At 38.4% G+C, this 22,155-nt stretch overlaps 1 protein-coding gene across 4 annotated transcripts in view; it reads right to left on the bottom strand.

Annotated features, from left to right (window-relative positions):
• VMP1 (vacuole membrane protein 1) overlaps positions 1 to 22,155 on the bottom strand; it is a 135,636-nt gene that overhangs the window by 21,663 nt on the left and 91,818 nt on the right. For all 4 annotated transcript variants that reach the window (XR_010152726.1, XM_063798065.1, XM_024350103.3 and 1 more), the window contains 3 exons: positions 12,362 to 12,442; positions 9,640 to 9,756; positions 3,642 to 3,703 (listed from right to left, as the gene is read on the bottom strand). Coding sequence is in view for 3 of the 4 variants with exons in the window: in XM_063798065.1 (XP_063654135.1) it covers positions 3,642 to 3,703; positions 9,640 to 9,756; positions 12,362 to 12,442 (260 nt within the window). In the remaining variant the exon portion in view is untranslated. The remainder of the gene's footprint in view (positions 1 to 3,641; positions 3,704 to 9,639; positions 9,757 to 12,361; positions 12,443 to 22,155) is intronic.

Below are 22,155 nucleotides of genomic sequence, written 5' to 3'. Positions count from 1 at the left end.
TAGCCAGGCATGGAGGCGGGCGCCTGTAGTCCCAGCTACTCGGGGGGCTGAGGCAGGAGAATGGCATGGACCCAGGAGGCGGAGCTTCCAGTGAGCCGAGATCGCGCCACTGCACTCCAGCCTGGGCGACACAGTGAGACTCCGTCACACACACAAAAAAAAAAACAAAAAAAAGAAAGAAAGACATAAGATATTATGACTTAACCACATTGGCCTAAGCTTAAAGGCATTTCTATTTACCATAGATAAATAATACAATTTCATAAAAACTCTAAAGGCTGCGGAAATAGAAGAATCTGGGCTATACCAATGATTTTCTAATTTGTACTGGTCATGTGTTCACTTATTCAGCAGATTTACCAAGCATCTGCTATATGTCAGTCAAGACGCCAGGACCAGTGGACATAACAGTAAACAAAAATAGACACAATCTTTGCCTTTGAGAAGCTTACAGGTTAACAGTAAAAAGACAGTAAATCACACACTCCTACAAACGTAAGTGTAACAATATAACTATAAGTGCATGTAGTATACGTTGCTGTGAAGAAAGGCCCCTGGTAAAGATGGTATTAGATCAAGTCAGGGAATGCTTTCTGAGAATGCAATGGCTAAAATCTAAAGGACACTGTTTAGGCCAGTGATTCTCAATGAGGGTGGTGGTCTGTTCCCCATGTGACATTTGGCAATGTCTGAGACATTTGTGATTGTCATGATTGGGAGGTACTAGTAGCAAGCAGTGAGTAGAGGAGGAAGATGATGCTACATCTCTTATAATGCACAGGACAGTTCCCCATAACAAGTAATTATCTGGTCTTTAAAAAGTCAATAGTGCCAAGGTTGAGAAATCTTGAACTAGGCAAAGAGAAAAGCACAAGCAAAGACCAGTGGTGGGAGACTCAAATATGGACAAAGTAGTTTGAGCAGAGGAAACTAGAGGGGACAGATAACACAGAGAGGGCTTATAAACCCTGGTAAGGAGTTTTGGCTTTATCTAAAGAATGAAGGGAAAAACAAGTAAGTGAAGGGTTTCAAGAAGAGGAGGAGAAAGGGAGTGAAGACTCCCTTTCTAGTGGTGATGATATGCTCAGATTAAAATTTCAAAAAGGTTACTGACTGCAATATGGTGAACAGATTGGAAGAGAGTGAAACTGGATATATCGGTAGATGAAACAAGTAGCTAAGTAATTTAACTTCCTAGAAACTCCAAAGGCTGGGGAAACAGAAGGTACTCATGGTGAGGATGCAGGAGTAGCTGAAAAACTTCTTTCTATAAATGTTCAGTATAAGAAAAGAACAAATAATGCATGGTGTTATATGCACTGTGCTCTGCAGTCTCAAGGTAGAGTAGTAGTCTCTAAGAATAAATGAAATGTTTTCCTTACATTTAAAAAATAAGGGGTTGGGAGCGGGGGCTCACGCCTGTAATCCCAGCACTTTGGAAGGCCGAGATGGGCGGATCACCAGGTCAGGAGTTTGAGACCAGCCTGACCAATGTGGTGAAACCCTAACTCTACTAAAAATACAAAAATTAGCCGGGTGTGGTGGCGTACACCTGTAATCCCAGCACTTTGGGAGGCCGAGATGGGCGGATCACCAGGTCAGGAGTTTGAGACCAGCCTGACCAATGTGGTGAAACCCTAACTCTACTAAAAATACAAAAATTAGCCGGGTGTGGTGGCGTACACCTGTAATCCCAGCACTTTGGGAGGCCGAGATGGGCGGATCACCAGGTCAGGAGTTTGAGACCAGCCTGACCAATGTGGTGAAACCCTAACTCTACTAAAAATACAAAAATTAGCCGGGTGTGGTGGCGTACACCTGTAATCCCAGCTACTCAGGAGGCTGATGCAGAAGAATTGCTTTAACCTGGGAGGCGGAGGTTGTAGTGAGCTGAGATTGCACCACTGCACTCCAGCCTGGAGCGAGACTCTGTCTCAAAAACAACAACAAAAAAAACCAAAAACATAAGGGAAGCCAGGCATGGTGGCTCATGCCAGTAATTCCAACACTTTGGAAGGCTGAGGTGGGAGGACTACTTGAAACCAGGAGTTTGACACCAGCCTGGGCAGCAAAGCGAGACCCTGTCTCTACAAAAATGAATAAATAAATAAATAAAAAATAAGGGACAAGAATATTCTTTGTCTTTATGTGATATATGGTCACATATAAAATACTTTATTTGTAAGGATTCAGGCAGCAAAAAACTAGAGTAAATTTAATTTTAATTTTAAATGTAAATTTTAGTGTACAAGTTATAATCCACACTGATAAGCTCAGGAATTAATGAAACTAATGACTGGCTCCACTGAGTACAAGCTCAAGAATATATTTTTTCCTTATTAAAGCTGAACTAGCAAGTATTAAAAACTATTTTATTACAATACATAGAAAAGAATGAACATATATATGACTAAAAAAACCAATAGTCACAAACTCAACATCAAGTGGCATTCTTTTTTTAAATAGCAAAAATTTCCATAAATGTTTGCTCTGTAAGTGGCTTTTAAGATAAAGATTTACATTAAAACTAAACAAAGGGCACTTAAACTTGATACTTTTCCACCGTGGGGCAGCTGTACTACTGAATGAAAAGAAAACTTCTCCCCTATAATAATGATTTAAAAACCTAACAACTTTTGGTTTTATTGCAGTTTATTTTAATTAATTTTTTTTGGGGGGACGGAGTTTCGGTCTTCTTGCCCAGGCTGGAGCGCAATGACGCAATCTCAGCTCACCGCAACCTCCGCCTCCCTAGTAGCTGGGATTACAGGCATGTGCCACCACGCCCGGCTAATTTTGTATTTTTAGTAGAGATGGGGTTTCTCCATGTTGGTCAGGCTGGTCTTGAACTCCCAACCTCAGGCAATCCGCCTGCCCTGGCCTCCCAAAGTGCTGGGATTACAGGCATCAGCCACCGTGCCTGGCCAGTTTAGCCTTTTAAAATAACCTAATTTTTCTCTAGTGAAGTAATAGAGACCTGACAAATTTTGTTAATATTATGCCATCTAACATGACTTACTTAATTAAATACTAAATTTTCTTTTTTTTGAGATGGAGTCTTGCTCTGTCACCCAGGCTGGAGTGCAATGGCATGATCTTGGCTCACTGCAACCTCTGCCTCCCAGGTTCAAGCGATTCTCCTGCCTCAGCCTCCTGAGCAGCTGGGACTATAGGTGCCCGCCACCACGGCCGGCTAGGTTTTGTATAAAATACTAAAATTTTATGTAAGATTTATATTTACATTAAATGCAGCTGTGTATCTGGCATCTAGTTTGGTCAAAAATCACAGCATTGTACTAAAGCACCATTAAACTGCAATGATATACACATATCTTTTATATAAAGACAATTTCTTATTTCTTTGGTGGGGCTACAGATTCAAACCCCAAAGCTTCTTTTAAACCCAGAATTATATGACTTGATAGATGTTTGGTTTACAATTAAACAGGGATAATGTAAGCTTTATCTTTCCCTACTATAGAACAAGAAAGTATTCTTCATTTACTAATAACAGCAAGTTATTTTTGCTCCTCAAAAAATAAAGAACTATGTCAAAAATTCTATTTCAATTCAGTCTTGTACACATTTACTCCCATTTAAAGAGTAATTATATTAATATTAGTCCTTGAAGAATTACTTACCCAATGAAAGCCACCATTTGCTCCACTATGTGCTTGCTGAATGTTATTATAACAAAAATTTTCTGTAAAGAAAACACCAGTTAAAATAAATTATTTAGTCATCAAAAAACCAACATAAATTCACAATTCTGGTAATAGTATAAAGAGGTAAGATTGTGCCCCTAATTGCAATTTTTAAATTTCTTTAAAAATAAAATATAACATTTCCATCCTGTCCAACATGGTGAAACCCCATCTCTACTAAAAATACAAAAATTAGCTGGGGGTGGTGACCTGTGCCTGTAGTCCCAGCTACTTGGGAGGCTGAGGCAGGAGAATTGCTTGAACCCAGGAGGCGGAGGTGGCAGTGAGCCAAGATCGCACCACTGCACTCCAGCCTGATGACAGAGTGAGGAGACTCCATATCAAAAATAAAATAAAATAAAAGATAACATTTAACTCAAATGTTATCAGCTTTGTATTCCTTTTTTTTTTTTTTTTTTTTTTTTTTTGAGACAGAGTTTCACTCTTATTGCCCAGGCTGGAGTGCCATGGCGTGATCTCAACTCACCACAACCTCCGCCTCCCAGGTTCAAGCGATTCTCCTGCCTCAGCCTCCCAAAGTACCTGGGATTACAGGGATGCGCTACCATGCCCAGCTAATTTTTTTTTTTGTATTTTTAGTAGAGACGGTGTTTCTCCATGTTGGTCAGGCTGGTCTTGAACTCCTGATCTCAAGTGATCCATCTGCCTCAGCCTCCCAAAGTGCTGGGATTACAGGCATGAGCCATTGCGCCCGGCCCTTTTTTTTTTCTTTCTTTTTTCTTTTTCTTTTTTTTTTTTGAGACGGAGTCTCCTTCTGTTGCCCAGGCTGGAGTGCAGTGGCGCCATCTTGGCTCACTACAACCTCTGCCTCCCAGGGTCAAGCCATTCTCCTACCTCAGCCTCTCAAGTAGCTGGTATTACAGGCGCACGACACCACGCCTAGCAAATTTTTGTGTTTTTTGTAGAGATGGGGTTTCACCATGCTGGCCAGGAGGCCAGGATGGTCTCGAACTCCTGACCTGGTGATCCACCTGCCTCAGCCTCCCAAAGTGCTGGGACTACAGGCGCCCGCCACCACGCCCGGCTAATTTTTTGTATTTTTAGTAGAGATGGGGTTTCACTGTGTTAGCCAGGATGGTCTCGATCTCCTGACCTCGTGATCTGCCCACCTCAGCCTCCCAAAGTGCTGGGATTACAGGCGTGAGCCACTGTGCCCAGCCAACAGTAGTCTTCTTTTTATCCACTCACTATGAATCTCAGGAACCTGGACAGGTTAGACTAACGTACATTATTTCTGGCAAGAAGACTAATAAGGCAAAGGTATACAATTGGTATGTGAATATTATGAAGCTAGCAAGGCTATTATCACAGATAATTTGTGAAGAAAAGCAGGGGGTCTATACCAAAAACCAGTTATTTAGAGCTATAAATCTTTTATTAATCAACAGAGCTAGTAGTTCTTGCCTTCCAGTGATTTCATCACCATGAACTTTCCCTACTATCATTTCTTAACAATCAAAATAAGCCAATGCCTAAATAATTGCACAATTTCAATGCAAAACAGCAAAACAAGATTTTCTTTTTGTATGTAGCAGCTTGAAAAGTCACTGTTCTGGGTTAGACAAAAAATGTGTCACACATTTAAGAACATATGTCTTAGTCTTTCAGGCTGGAGGTCTGAGTGGGAATTCTACAAAATAAATAAAAGGCACAGACCACGGAAGAGCCCTCTTAACCACATGCATAGAAGAAACAAAGGAAAGGGTAGAGGAGGAGGAAAAAAGACATGGGAGGGAGAAACTAATTGTGCTAGAATGAACAAAGATGGAACCATCTGTAAAATAAGTCCTTCATTGGAAAGAAGAATCTTTGTTTTTTTTTTTTTTTTGAGACGGAGTCTTGCTCTGTTGCCCAGGCTGGAATGCAGTGGCTCAATCTGGGCTCACTGCAACCTCCGCCTCCTGGTTCACGCCATTCTCCTGCCTCAGCCTCCTGAGTAGCTGGGACTACAGGTGCCCGCCACCATGCCCAGCTAATTTTTTTGTATTTTTTTAGTAGAGACGGGGTTTCACTGTGTTAGCCAGGATGGTCTCGATCTCCTGACCTTGTGATCCACCTGCCTCGGCCTCCCAAAGTGCTGGGATTACAGGCGTGAGCCACCGCACCTGGCCAGAAAGAAGAATCTTAAGACAGATTCAGTTATTAAATATTGAGTGCCTACTATCTCCTGGATGCTATTCTAGGCATTATAATACATCAGTGAACCAACAGACAAAAATCTCTGCCCTCCTGGGAGTTTATAATACTGTGTGTGTGCTGGTGAGTGTGAAGGTAGAGAGATAATAAAGAACAGTGATGTATTTTAAGGGTACAATAAGTAAGTTAAATGGTACATGAAATAACATGAATGAGTATGTTGCTTTTCTTAATTATTTGGGACAAAGGTAATGTCTCTAAGGATACTACTTCTTAAAAAATTTTTTCTAAAAAGATACTCTTCTCATGCCTTTTCCTATCTAAGGATACTTCTACAGACAGAGTACTTGACTCTGTGCAGTGGAAGGGGAAATCTGATCTAACATTATAGGTAGATTGATTTGAATCTTTTAGGGGAAGGTTAAGAGGAAGACATCAATAAAAATAGCAATATTTATTAAAGAAGGCTGTCTAATTTTAAGCTGAGGAAAAAGGGAAGAAAGAAAAGCAGACAAGGAGACAGGTTTACTATTAGGGTAGAAAAAAATCGGTGTGTGTGTGGCTTTCCCACTATTATTTCAGAATGGTTAAAATGTTTATATTACTAATATTGTTTACCCATAGAATGAGAAATGTTTGTTACCCTAAGCTACATCTGGATGTACATCAAGTGACATGCCTTTACAAAGCATGTCACTATGATACGATGGAACACAGCAAACATATCCCACGGTCTTAGTTCAGTGAAGGAACTCAGATTCTTTCCTTTCAGAAACATAAATGGATTTTAGCTTTCTTTTTCTTTTTTGCTTCCACATAGATACAGGGAAAGAGCTTTATCTTTACAGAGCTTGGTTGGATTCTAGGGCCTTAGGCAAGTATTTTACCTTCTCTAACACAGTTCCCTCATCTATGAAATGTGGTTAATAACGACCTCTCAAGATTGTCTGCCATGAGATAACTACTGCAAATTACCTTGCACAGGTCCTGATCAATAGCAGGCATTAAACAATTCAGTTTCCTTAATCATATCAATACATTAAAGTTAAGAAGGCAATGCAAAAGAATGGAAAGAACACTGAACTTGAAGTCAAAAGACTTGGGTTCAAATTCCAGCTGTTACTTACTCTCTTAAGCAACTATTACTTATTAACCTCCCTACCTCTGAGAATTACAAAATGGGTATAGTAATTCCTCTATCCCAGGATTATAAGAATTAAATCATATAGATAAGTGCTTTAAAGTGTGAAGTTCCATAAAAAAATCACTCATCGGCCAGGCGCAGTGGATCACGCCTGTAATCCCAGCACTTTGGGAGGCCAAGGCGGGCGGATCATGAGGTCAGGAGTTCGAGACCAGCCTGGCCAATATGGTGAACCCTATCTCTACTAAAAATACAGAATTAGCTGGGTGTGGTGGCATGCGCCTGTAGTCCCACTTACTCTGGAGGCTGAAACAAAAGAATCGTTTGAACCTGGGAGGCGGAGGTTGCAGTGAGCTGAAATCATGCCACCACACTCTAGCCTGGGTGACAGAGAGAGACTCCGTCTCAAAAATCAATCAATCAATCAATCAATCAATCATCATAAATTGAAAAAATGTGAGTATGTTTAAATATATACTAGTTTTAAATCTTTCTGAAATGAAAGGTCTGGTAAGTTGCATATCTTACCACTACAGATAGGGTACTTATGGCATAATACGTTTTACTATAATTTATAGAAAGGCACTGCATTCAAGAGGTATAAAGCAGGACACATAAAACTTATGGATTACTAGAGAAGTTCTTGTTATGAAATAAAATAATCTGTTATTTTTCCTTAGGTATTAAGGACTGCAAGAAGCTAAATGACAGCTCTCTTCTAGAAACAACTCTAAAGATTAAAGAAAAACCTATTTTCAGATACATTGAAAATAATTTATTATTCACCATATTTTATTATTTGAAAAAATCCTGTATGGTATTAAATCTTTTTTTTTTTTTTTTTTTTTTGAGACAAACTCTTGTTGCCCAGGCTGGAGTGCAATGGCACGATCTCGGCTCACCGCAACCTCCACCTCTCAGGTTCAAGTGATTCTCCTGCCTCAGGCTCCTGAGTAGCTGGGATTACAGGCATGCGCCACCACGCTCGGCTAATTTTGTATTTTTAGTAGAGACAGGGTTTCTCCATGTTGGTCAGGCTGGTCTGGAACTTCCGACCTCAGGTGATCCACCCGCCTCGGCCTCCCAAAGTGCTGGGATTACAGGTGTGAGCCACTGCATCTGGCCAGTATTAAATCTTAACCATAGTAACTAGCACTGTAATATTAAAAAACCTGTGTTCGTTGATTGAACAAAATACTTAATTTAAATGGGAGGAAATATATTCTTTGAAGTAGGAAAAACATCATGAAATTCTGAGTGATTATGGCAGGAAAACAGAGGACAGACGCAATAAACTTGACCCAAATGCCAAAATCTAAGATTACAAACTGGATAAGTAGAAGCAGCCGAAGTTTTCCTGTTTCATTCTTCCCTTCTAAGAACTGGAAGTAGAGAGGTATTAACATAGAAACTTTGGGGATAGACACACTTGTAATTATCATGGAATCATACAAGGGCAGAGAACTTCACTGTTCTTTCCTTTCTTTTTTTGAGACAGAGTCTTGCTCTGTTGCCAGGCTGGAGTGCAGTGGCGTGATCTTGGCTCACTGCAACCTCCACCTCCCAGGTTCAAGAGATTCTCCTGCGTCAGCCTCCCAAGTAGCTGGGATTACAAGCGTGCGCCACCACGCCCAGCTAATTTTTGCGTTTTCAGTAGAGACAGGGTTTCACCATGTTGGCCAGGATGGTCTCGATCTCCTGACCTCATGATCTGCCCACTTCAGCCTCCCAAAGTGCTGGGATTACAGGCGTGAGCCACCACGCTTGGTTGTTCTTTCTTTTCTTTTGGTTAATAACGTTCTTTGTTACAAACCATACTGATTTAAAACAAATTCTTTCCAGGTTAATTTTTATTTTATTCTATTGAGATCTGCCCTTAGAAGGAAGTAATTCATATCACAGTTCTAGAAGCACATATCCATTTTCCCTTCGTTTAAATTGTTAACCTTTTCTCTCCTCTCTATTCATATATGTGTGCACACACACATACACATGCACACACCCTCCATCCTAAAGATTTTGTTAAGAGTGGCTTTGAGGACTAGCAGATTCTCACTTCTCTGACCACAACCCACATCTCCTCGCCTCTTCAGAGACCCTCTTCTTCCCCATTCTCCTCCCACACTAACATCTGGCTGTTTTTCGGTAAAGGATATTGGTAACATGGGAGGAAATGCTTTACACACTCTCTATATATAGAGTATGTGAAAGAAAGTAAGAATTAGTGAATGGCAATATTCTCTCAGCTTGTGGTTGGTAAAACAAAACAAAACAAACAAAAAACTACATTTTTTGGGCTGTGTATATAAAAATGATGTGCATCTTTCTGCACACAAACACTATTTTTGTTTGGTGAAAGTCCTGGATAAATAGTTTCACAGGACAAAAAATAAAGAAAGAAAGAGAGAAAGGAAGGAAAGAAGGAAGAAAGGGAAGGAGGGAAGAAGAAAGAAGAAAAGAAAGAAAACAAGGAGGTCACTAATTCCAAATGACATTCTATGCTGTATTACCTAAGTAAGCTACCAACCAAAAAAGCAGAAAGAATAACTAAATAATTCACTTAGGAATGAGCATGTTTCATTGTCTTGTAATGGGTTCATCATCATTAGGCAGTGAATCAGGGGGTATAATTACCTGGATATGCATTTTTATTATTGCTTTTCCAATTAGGGTTGCACCAAAGAAGGTCCAAAAAGGTACCAGAAAGTGTCCACACGTTATTCCAGCCAGATCAAATAAAGGATTTGGAATCTATAGAGAGAAAAAGAAGGACTTCCATATTATAATCCAAAGAACAATTTAATTTTATCACCCATTGATATGTGGTATTCTGCTTTCAGCCTGCTTACACTGCAAAGCAATATATGGGTTCCTTGATCACTACTGGATTGTTCAAAAGGAGGTTAGGCAAACATCCTAATGTGTCTAGAAGCTGGGTCTCATATTCACCTTAGGTGTTCAATCTGCTCACAGCAAACCAAGGTGTCCTTTTGCTTATATTACTCATGGCTAAGGCACTGTGTGTGTGTTTGTGTGTGTGCCCATCACATGAGAACTGGATAAAGTAAGTGGACCTGCAGGAATTTAATCCCGTTCAGTTGATTCCTGGATATTTGGTGGCTGTTTTCTAAGGTGAGGTATGAGTGAAGAAAGAGCCTTAAGATTGTTTCAGCAGTTAGGGTTCTAAAATCTTTAGCTTGAAATGTGAATATTATCTGGAAAGCACTCATATCATTAGCAAATATTTTAATAAATTCTCAAATACATTTATGGGTGGATGTGCTGTTATTCTCAACATAAAATATTAATAATTTGTATTTTATTTTACGAGAGACCAAGTCTGAGGGCTATGTGACACAATTTATAAAGAAGATCAAGTGTGGAAATATGAGATCACACAGATTCAGATGTTTTGAATACTCAGTCCCAGACAAAGAAGTAATTCACAACAAATACCTTTTCCAAACATTCCCACATTTTAAGAATGCTAAAAGACATTTCATGTAAAAATGCAAAGAAGCCACAAGCTGTTTTTGAGCACTTCATCCCTTCTTCTCCTATGAAAGTACTCTGACCTTGTGGCTGTTGGCTGAACCATTAATAAGCCAATTAATTTATATAATTTCATTTTTGAACTTTGAAAGAAAAGCCTAGTTATTTAAAAAATACTTGTCACATATGGTCTTTAAAAAAGACATGACTAAATTAGAATTCAAGTATTCCTTTGTTAGTAACACTTGGATTCAATGACTCATTTTTGTTTTTCTCATCCAAATTCAAATGCTTTAGGATTATTTCATCTCTTACAACCATATAATAATATCATTTACACAGCATCACACCTGCTATTTGTTATATTTGCTCATGTGACTCTCATAATTCTATGAGTTATAACTTTTTTTTCCTTTATCATAAGGTTCCAACTCATGTTGAAATGAAAATGAATTTAAAGTATTTAAGATATGTAGGCTGGGCGCAGTGTCTTATGCCTATAATCCCAGCACTTTGGGAGGCCGAGGTGGGTAGATCACTTGAGGTCAGGAGTTCGAGACCAGCCTGGCCAACATGGTGAAACCTTGTCTCTACTAAAAATACAAAAATTAGCTGGGTGTAGTGGTGCATGATTGTAATCCCAGCTACTGGGTAGCCTGAGGCAGGAGAATCGCTTGAACCTGGGAGGTGGAGGTTGCCGTGAGCCAAGATCTCACCACTGCACTCCAGCCTGGGTGACAGAGGGAGACTCTGTCTCAAAAAAAGAAAAACAAACACAAAAAAAGGATTTAAGATACGTAAATCAGAGTAGCCCTGAGCTAACATCGCTTTAAACAGGTTTTATATAAATTCTTCCTTGTAACTAATACTTGAAACTTTGGAAAAAGACTTCTTATCTATAAATTTGAGGAAAGAATGAAGTCATCCTTATTTGGTTAAATGTAGTTTAATTTGGTTAAATGTAGTATATTCTTCATTGGAAGAATGGATTTTGTCTCTTTTATTCTTACTGATTTAAGCCATTTAGGTCTGAAGTCATCACTACATGATGAAATACTTAAAAGCCAATAAACAAGATGTGAACCTATTCAACAGAAAACAGCTCATTTAATAAGTTGAATTGGGCTGGGTGCAGTAGCTCACACCTGTAATCCCAGTACTTTGGGAGGCTGAGGTGGGTGGATCACCTGAGGTCAGGAGTTCAAGACAAGCCTGGCCAACATGGTGAAACCCCGTCTCAACTAAAAATACAAAAAAATTAGCTGGGTGTGGTGGCAGTCGCCTGAAATCCCAGCTACTTTGGGAGGCTGAGGCAGGAGAATCGTTTGAACCCGGGAGGTGGAGGTTGCAGTGAGCCGAGATTGTGCCATTGCACTCCAGCCTGGGCCACAAAAGGGAAACTCTTGTCTCAAAAAAAAAAAAAAAAAAAAAAGTTGAATGGGCCAGGTGTAGTGGCTCATGCCTGTAATCCCAGCACTTTGGGAGGCCGAGGCAGGTGGATCACTTGGGCCCAGGAGTTTGAGACTAGCCTGGGCAACATGAGATCCTGCCTCTACTAAAAATATAAAAATTAGCCAGGCGTGGGGGTGCATGCCTGTAGTCCCAGCTACTAGGGAGGCTGAGGCAGGAGAATTGCTTGAACCCGGGAGATGGAGGTTGCAGTGAGCCGAGATCATGCCACTGCACTCCAGCCTGGGTGACAAGAGGGAGACTCCGTCTTAAAAAAAAAAAAAAAAAGGTGAATGATTCACAAAATTACATACCCAATAAAAGTGATAGCACTTTTGTTAATTCAGGAGTATATATGGATCAAAATATAACACTACCACTTAGTAAAAGTTCTGTTTTAATACAATTCACTTACTGAAGCACAGGCCAAAATTCCAAAAAATCCAACTTTCTGTACTAGTTTTTGAACTGCCAGTTTGGCCCGGGAGGCAAAGTCCTGTAAAAAGGCAAATTTAGAAACATTAATGAGAAGCAGGAAAAGAAGGAAAGATGGTTCTTTCTAGAGTTTATTAAAGATCTCCCAATCTGATGACACTGATTAATACGATGAATGATGAAAAAAATTACAGTAGGTTGTTCACTGAAACACAAGTAAAATAATGATAGACTACTACATCCTTAAAGTTAAGCTCTTACCACATTTTAAGAATAAACCAAAACACTGTAAATTTAAATTTAGTATTCTCTCTGGATATTCTAGGGATTAACAAAATACTGTAAACTAACCATGAACCAATTTATTATTTTGGAAACACTGGCCTACAACATCTACCTTTTCCTTTCTTCTATAATTTGCCAGACTTCATAAATACATCTCTGCCGATCACTAGCCAGAAGATGGAAAAAACAGTTATGTGGCAATAAGTAAGCATTCATTATCCCAGAAGCAAAAGAACATCCTACATTTGCACAGCTTGTGCTAGTTTTGTAAAACATTCTCACCATGATTTTATTTGAGCCTTCGATTCTGGTATGTAGGTATAGTGGATATTATTATAACCAATCTATAGACCACAAAACTGCAGCCCAGAAAGGGCAAGTGATCAAGATCATAATGTCAGTTAGGGACAAAGATAGGACATGATTCAATATTCAGACTGTGAAATCAGTGCTTTTTACTTCACTCTGTTACCTCCTCCCATGCTGAAACATGCATTCGGCTGGCTAGATCTTTCGGCATGTTGATGCTACAAATATTTGACTTTAATTATTTTCTGGTTTTGAAATGGCATGTATTCAAATCCAAATTCCAATGAAAATAGTTCATAAGACAAAAAATGAGCTAATGTGTAAATGCTTTATTTTTTGTATGTGTGTAAATGCTTTATTAATAAGTCTTCATATCATAGAACCTCTTCCACTCTCTTTAGTCCAATTTTCTTTCTTTCTTTCTTTTTTTTTTTTTGAGATGGAGTTTCACTCTTGTCGCCCAGGCTGGAGTGCAATGGCGCGATCTCGGCTCACTGGAACCTCCGCCTCCCGGGTTCAAGTGATTCTCTCGCCTCAGCCTTCCCAGTAGCTGGGATCATAGGCACCTGCCACCACGCCCAGCTAATTTTGTATTTTTAGTAGAGACGAGGTTTCACCATGTTGGTCAAGCTGGTCTTGAACTCCTGACCTCAGGTGATCAGCTCGCCTCGGCCTCCCAAAGTGCCGAGATTACAGGCATGAGCCACTACACCTGGCCTTTAGTTCAACTTTCTAAAAGACAATAAAGAGAATATAGAAGGTGGACAGATCCGGCCGGGCGCGGTGGCTCAGGCCTGTAATCCCAGCACTTTGGGAGGCTGAGGCAGGCGGATCACAAGGTCAGGAGATCGAGACCATTCTGACTAACACGGTGAAACCTTGTATCTACTAAAAATACAAAAAATTAGCCGGGCGTGCTGGCAGGCGCCTGTAGTCCCAGCTACTCGGGAGGCTGAGGCAGGAGAATGGTGCAAACCCGGGAGGCAGAGTTTGCAGTGAGCCGAAATCGCACCACTGCACTCCAGCCTGGGCAACAAGAGCGAGACTCTGTCTCAAAAAAAAAAAAAACAAAAAAACAAAAAAGAAGCTGGACAGATCTATCATAGAGAGGAGAAACAAAGTTTAAAGCCAGAAAAGCAAACTAGTTGAAAAATGTAGTTCTCTAATTGGCACAGAATCTGTGTATCCCCACTTACAAAAACATTTTGACAAATAATATTGTGTAGAATAGTCCTACCAAATTACCACAGTAGTTAATACTGAAATTAAAGCAAAGAAACAAAAAACCTAACTCTACTTGTTGAAGATGATGAGAAAGTCAAAGAAACCAAACCAATAAACTATATTAAAAAAAATATGATCAGTCAATATAAACACTTTCAAGTCCAAATACATAGGCTCTCAAAGTTAATCATTAGCTAAACTCTACAACAAAATTTAGCAATTTTATAATTTATTTCCAAAGAGATAATTATTAATTTTTCTTTTTGGGATTGGACTTACTTTTTCACTAAATCAGTTATATCAGATTTAATTTTTTTTTTTTTTTTGAGACAAAGTTTCACTCTTGTTGCCTAGGTTGGAGTGCAAGGGTATGATCTTGGCTCACTGCAAACTCTGCCTCCCGGGTTCAAGCGATTCTCCTGTCTCAGCCTCCCGAGCAGCTGGGATTACAGGCGCCCGCCACCATGCCTGGCTAATTTTTGTATTTTTAATAGAGAGGGGGTTTCATCATATTGTCAGGCTGGTCTTGAACTCCTGACCTCCCACCTCGGCCTCCCAAAGTGCTGGGATTACAGGCATTGAGCCACCACCCTAGGCCTCAGATTTAATATTTTTAAACAACTGAACTACTGCAGCAAAGGGTATTTTCTATTTTTATTTAGATTTCTAGCTGAAGGTTAATTTTTTTCTTAGCATCTATTGCATTAAGTGTGAAATACTGAGTTTTATTGATTTAAAACCATATAAGAATATATAATCAATCAGTTTTCCTATATACCTTATTTTAAAAACAAATTACATTTCTACTTCTATTACATTTTATTATTTACTGCTCCTTTTCACTAATCCTATCCTTCTGCAAAATCCATTTATTTTTAACAATTTATACGATTAGTCCCCAAATTACTAAGTTTATAATCCATTTGAAGCACTAAATAAAAACTGGTAAAAAATGTTTTAATTGTCTAAAGTATCAACAGATACTATTAAATTAAAAACTAGTTATGAAATTTTAATTACTATAGCACAAGAATTAAATATATAAAATCAGGAAAATGCCTGCCTTTACAGCCCTTAAAATTTTCATGGCAAATCCACTTTTAAGAGAGGGAAGATTGTATTCAATTGCCAAGAAAAGGTAAAGTAAACAACAAAAAAAGCATACAAATTTTATTTTAAAGACAGCACAATTTTTATAAGTTTTCCAAGTCAGATATATGTGGGAATATTTTTCTATCAGCATTAATGTCACCTTTAATAGACACAATTATAGAAAATTAGTTTTTCTACATTAAATGGTATAGACAAGATCAACAAATATTGTATTTAGAAGGTCTGGTGTCCTGCTTTCTTTTATATTAATTTCCTTTTTTTTTTTTTTTTGCTTTTATTTTGAGTTTGCCAAAGAGCATTATCTTAATTTTAAGGCTTTAGAATTTTCTATTTATTTAAACCAAGTGACTAAGATTGTGCCATCATTTCAAACTGATGGCATTTTTCTACTCTATAGAATCACATATACACATACAAACTTAAATAGGAAAAGAGGTATAATTATACCAACTGGTTTATATAAAGAAAAAAATGATTAAACATTATGCAGATCACCTAATAATATCAAACATACTTAAGACTACAGAAGAACCAGAAAACATGGTTTAAAAAACATCCTGAAAAGAGGTCAAAACACAGTGATCATTACTAACAAAGAGGAATAACACGTAAGGAGCCATTTTTCCCTTTTAGGGAAGAGTATCTTTGCTTAACGGCAATTAGGCAAGAACGAAAAACAGACTTCTCGTTCTTTCAGATGCCTGGGTGCTCCTCATTAGTTATCCTTAAGGGAGCTTCAACAATCTTTTTTTTTGAGCACAAAGAGTTAATCTATCCGAGCACGTGAAGCTGAAACCTCCTTTTACCTTTTTTAATTTTTAAATTTGAAGCTGGCATGTATTATAAGGAAAACAAGTAAAGTGCCTTTTTAATGGAGAGCTTTACTTTTTAAAAAGAGTGAAAGTCATCTACTGAAAAAGGATTTCACAAATTTTATTATGTATTTAACATACACAGTGACCATGCTACTTTCAGTTCCCATAATTTTTTCCAGGTCTTTCACAATATTCTCAGAATTTAAATTACATTATATATCAAATAATCTACAAACATTTACTGAAATTATATTAATATGAAGTCTGCACAGTTGTTTTTATTTCAAGAAAATAAACATTAACATAATATGCAGTTTGATGGACAGTATGTTCTTGATTTTTTTCCTTGCCAGTGTAATGAAAACAAAACCAGGAAAGCACTGCATTGGTATTTTAAAATAGTAAAATAACTAAAGTTTAATGTTTAGATTTGATAAACACGAACATATTTTATTGTTTCTTATTTTAAATTTATTTCACTTTTTTTTTTTTTTTTAGCTGGAGTCTCGCTGTCGCCCAGGCTGCAGTGAGTGAAGTGGTGCGATCTTGGCTCACTGCAACATCTGCCTCCCGGGTTCAAGTGATTCTCCTGCCTCAGCCTCCCGAGTAGCTGGGACTACAGGCACACACCGCGACGCCCGGCTGATTTTTTGTATTTTTAGTAGAGATAGAGTTTCACCGTGTTGCCCAGACTGGTGTCAAACTCCTGAGCTTAGGCGATCCACCCGCCTCAGCCTCCCAAAGTGCTGGGATTACAGGCTTGAGCTGGTGCGCCAGGCCCAAATTTATTTTACTTTTAAAGCCACATGTATAAAACTTAGTTATATAGTTTTAACAGCTTTATGTAATAATTTTATTGAAAACATTATTCTTTTATTGTTCAACATGTTCTATATGTTACGTGCAATTTTGCTTTCCTTGTTGCTCTGTAGTTTTAAAAGTTCTTTGTTTTTCTAAAAACAACTTCAGTATATTTTTTAATTATTTGTATAATTTGACGGCTCTTATTGTGATTTTAGAATAATATTGTTTATGAACTAAAATATATATATTCTCACTTGCCTTTATAATGAGAATTTTATTCTACGTATATTGTTAATAAACTTGACTCTATTACTCACACACCTAACACCACCAAAAAGCTAAACCAAAACAAAAAAATCCCTTTTATAAAATTAAAAAAAATTTTAAACAAATTTTGCTGTTCTTTTTAGTCCAAGTAAAATAAAAAAGCTGAGTACAAATACACACCAATAATAAACAATATTTTTAAGAAAAACTAAATAAAAGATTACAAACAAACAAATTGTATGTTAGGTATTCAATGTTCCCGTTAGAAGTTAAAAAAATTAATATTTCATTTGAATAGTTTTGGAGTATTGTGGGGAACAATGTAGCATGACCAATTTGATTACTTCCTCACATGTCATTTTTCACTTTTTCAAAAATCCATAAACTAAAAACAAACACCTTTTATTAGTTCCATTTCTCTGTATTTACATTTCACAACTTTTACCTATTTCACAACTTAAGTGCCTGAGATGATAGTTTCATTCTCTAAGTCTACTTAAATATGAAGCATGCATTTACAATTAGCAATTACAAATCATTTTCTACTTTTCTTTTTTCACAAAAATAAAACCAATTATAGGTAAATAAATTACCTTTCCTACCACAACCCATAGTGATTATATATGTAAACCAATCACGCTTTTGAAACAGGAGACGCAAGAAACATTTTCCCAAGCACTACAAGACTAATAAAAAAAAGTCGCAGCAATTCCTTATCACTGAATTTCAAGATTAAATGCAGAAAGACAAAGCCTTAAACTATGAATATGCCTGTACCATTGTTGCTTCACATTTCTTTTTCTTAAGAAAGATATTTATGATTGAGAGAGAAGAGAAACTACAAGGCTAATAACAGTCTGCAAAATATTGATCTTTGAATCTAATGATGTCAACATGAATGTAAATATACGAAGTAACTTTTATCTTCAAACAGTAACAGTAAACATTTTCATTTTCACGAGGAAGCCATATGAAAAGATCTCTTTAAAAGCAACAGAAGGCCATATGCGGTGGCTCATGCCTGTAATCCCAGCACTTTGGAGGCCAAGGCGGGTGGATCACCTGAGGTCAGGAGTTCCAGACCAGGCTGACCAACATGAAGAAACGTCATCTCTACTAAAAATACAAAATTAGCCGGGCGTGGTGGCGCATGCCTGTAATCCCAGCTACTTGGGAGGCTGAGGTGGGAGAATTGCTTGAACACGGCAGGCAGAGGTTGTGGTGAGCCGAGATCGTGCCATTGCACTCCAGCCTGGGCAACAAGAGCTAAACTCTTTCTCAAAACCAAACAAACAAAGCAAACCCAGAAAATTAGCTAGGCGTGGTGGCTGGCGCCTGTAATCCTAGCTACTCAGGAGGCCTAGGCAAGAGAATCACTTGAACCCGGGAGGCGGAGGTTGCAGTGAGCAGAGATCGTGCCACTGCACTACAGCCTGGGCGACATAAAAAAATGAAATAAAAGCAACAGAAAATCCCTAAACATGTAAAACCAATGCAATGTTACTGAAGATAAATGTATACTTGGTTAATATGTTATGGAAGTTTAAATTAACTGCCTTTATAACCCATTGCAGTCATGTGTGGCTTAACAACTGGCATATATTCTGAGAAAGGAGTTGTTAGGCGATTTCATTGTTGTGTGAACATCATGCAATGTATTTATACAAACCTAGATGTTATATAGCCTACTACACACTTAGGCTATCTAGTATAGCTACTACTCCTAGGCTACAAACCTACACAACATGTTACTGTACTAAATGCTGTAGGCAATTGTAACACAATGTAAGTATATGTGTATCTAAACATGTTTTTATTTTATTTTGTTTTATTTATTTTGAGACAGGGTCTCGCTCTGTCGCCCAGGCTGGAGTGCAGTGGCGTGACTTGGCTCAATACAACCTCCACCTCCTGGGTTCAAGCGATTCTCACACCTCAAACTCCAGAGTACATAGGACTACAGGTGCGTGCCACCATGCCCAGCTAATTTTTGTATTTTTAGTAGAGATGGGGTTTCGCGATGTTGGCCAGACTGGTCTCGAACTCCTGACCTCAAGTGATCTGCCCACCTTGGCCTCCCAAAGTGCTGGGATTACAGGCGTGAGTCACTACACCTGGCCTAAATATGTTTTTTGTTTTGTTTTGTTTTGTTTTGTTTTTGAGATGGAGTTTAGCTCCTGTTACCCAGGCTAGAGTGCAAAGACGCAATCTTGGCTCACTGCAACCTCTGCCTCCTAGGTTCAAGCAACTCTCCTGCCTGAACTGGGATTACAGGCACCTGCCACCACAGCTGGCTAATTTTTGTATTTGTAGTAGAGATGGGGTTTCACCACATTAGCCAGGCTGGTCTTGAACTCCTAACCTCAGGTGATCCGGCTGCCTCGGCCTCCTAAAGTGCTGGGATTATAGGCATGAGCCACCTCATCCGGCCTAAATATGTTTTTAAATATAAAAAAAGGTACAAATACAATATAGTATATAAGATATTTTGGGCCAGGCACAGTGGCTCATGCCTATAATCCTAACAATTTGGGAAGCCGAGATGGGAGGATCACTCGAGCCTAGGACTTCCAGAGCAGCCTGGGTAACATAAGGAGACCAAGTCTCTATAACTAATTAAAAAAAAAACAATTAGCTGGGTGTGGTGATGCAAGTCTGTGTTCCCAGTTACTCGGGATACTGAGGCAGGAGGATTGCCAGAGCCCAGGAAGTTGAGGCTACAGTGGGCAGTGATCACACCCCTGCACTCCAGCCTGGGCAACAGAGCAAGATGATCTCCCCCTTCAACATACACACACACAAAAGATAAAACTATAGTATAGTAAATATATAAACCAATGACGCATTTCATTTACTATCAAGTATTATGTACTATATATAACTGTATGTGCCATACACACACACACACACACACACACACATATATATATATTTTTTTTTTCGAGATGGAGTCTTGCTCTGTCGCCCAGGATGGGGTGCAATGGCACGATCTTGGCTCACTGTAACCTCTGCCTCCTGGATTCAAGCAATTCTCCTGCCTCACCCTCCTGAGTAGCTGGGATTACAGGCACACGCTACCAGGCCCAGCTAATTTTTGCATTTTTAGTTAAGATGGGGTTTCACCATGCTGGCCAGGCTGGTCTCGAACTCCTGACCTCGTGATCTGCCCACCTCAGGCTCCTAACGTGCTGGGACTACAGGCATGAGCCACCGCACACAGCCTGTATGTGCTATAGTTTTATATGACTGGCAGCGTAATAGGTTTGTTTACACCAGTATCGCCACAAACATGTGAGCAATGTGTTGTGCTACATTACCATGTCACTAGGTGATGGGAATTTTTCAGCCCCATTACGAACTGTCAGACATGCAGTTCTCATCACTGGCTGAAAGGCTGTTATGTGGCATATGACTGTATATATTAAAACTACTGAGCTAATAATGCTTTCTTTTGGATTTGGAGCTGAAGTGATTTCACAGCCAATATTAAAAGCCTCAGAGCAACTGTTTCAATACTGATTCCTCATGTGTAATGGAAATTTATGTTAAAATATAGTCTATTTGTGAAGCTCTTGTGCCACCTAAAAATTACTTGCTGGTTTCTGCGTGCTAGTCAAATACGCACGCCAAGCAATGAAAACTCTATTAAGCAGAAATGGAATGACTTGTCATGATGACTTAATAATTTAAGTTTTTTCAGCATAGTAGACAATGAGTCTGAAACAATAACTTGTTATTAAGACCCTAATAACATATCATTAAATATTTTCTAAAATGAAATACATTATACAATTAACTATTATCTTTATAGAAACTGCAATGTAAAACTTTCTGTAATGCAGTTATAACTTCAAATCTTTCTTGAACACAAAGTGCCTTAATAACTATTTTCTACCGATTATCAGGGCTCTATGAGTTATTTTAATTTAAAAATATAGAGCATTAATTGAATTCAAAGTGAACAAAATATTCTTACTGTTGACTTCCTCAACAATATCACTAAAGTAATTGCTTATATTTTAATTTTGCATATTTGAGTAGGTCCTCTTTAAATAAGCCTTTTTTTTTTTTTTTTTTGAGAGGAAGTCTCACTCTTATCCCCCAGGATCTCAGCTCACTGTAACCTCCGCCTCCCGGGTTCAAGTGATTCTCCTGCCTCAGCCTCCCGAGTAGCTGGGATTACAGGGGCCTGTCACCACACCTGGCTAATTTTTGTATCTTTAGTAGAGATGGGGTTTTACCATGTTGGCCAGGCTGGTCTCAAACTCCTGACCTCAGGTGATCCTCCCGCCTTGGCCTCCCAAAATGCTGGGATTTCAGGCGTGAGCCACTGCGCCCGGCCAAGTGAAGCATATTTTTAACTCACACATTATTTATTGTTATTGAATTATAACATAATAAGGTCACGGGATAAAGACTGTGGTTAGGAAATAAATTCTAGAATTACCAAAAAAGTAGGGATATTGTTGAAATAAAGTGATTGTAAAACAAAGAAAATAGTTAATAAATTTTAAATTACTAGCTATAAGATGTTGGATAACAAAATGCAAACCCATTTAAGAACAAAAAGTGACGAGAACTGAGTTGTGTAACTATTCCTGAAAATGAAACGTTTTAACATCCAGCTGATGGCTTACACGGTTAGATAAAGCCAACTGTAAAATCAGAGATGGTCACTGGTATTTCTATATATATTAGAAATTAGGGTAAAACTCTATATAATACTGCAAGCAGAATACATCACATGAACACATTTCATAAAAGCAAGGATATTTTATTCTGAAAGTAACTTAGAGATTTAGAAGTTTTAAGAAGAGATTATATGTAAAACATGCAATATAAACATAAGTTCTCATATCTATCAAAATCAATGCAGGCATAACTAAAAACTACCAGAAGCAGAGAAGGATCTGACTATTCTCTGAAACAGTAAGAAACATTTATTTTGGCAACTAGC

This window comes from Pan troglodytes, chromosome 19 (assembly GCF_028858775.2).
Source record: "Pan troglodytes isolate AG18354 chromosome 19, NHGRI_mPanTro3-v2.0_pri, whole genome shotgun sequence".
NCBI classification, from domain to species: Eukaryota; Metazoa; Chordata; class Mammalia; order Primates; family Hominidae; genus Pan; species Pan troglodytes.
The sequence above is the reverse complement of the archived record's forward strand: the minus strand, read 5'-3'. Positions and strand labels throughout refer to the sequence as shown.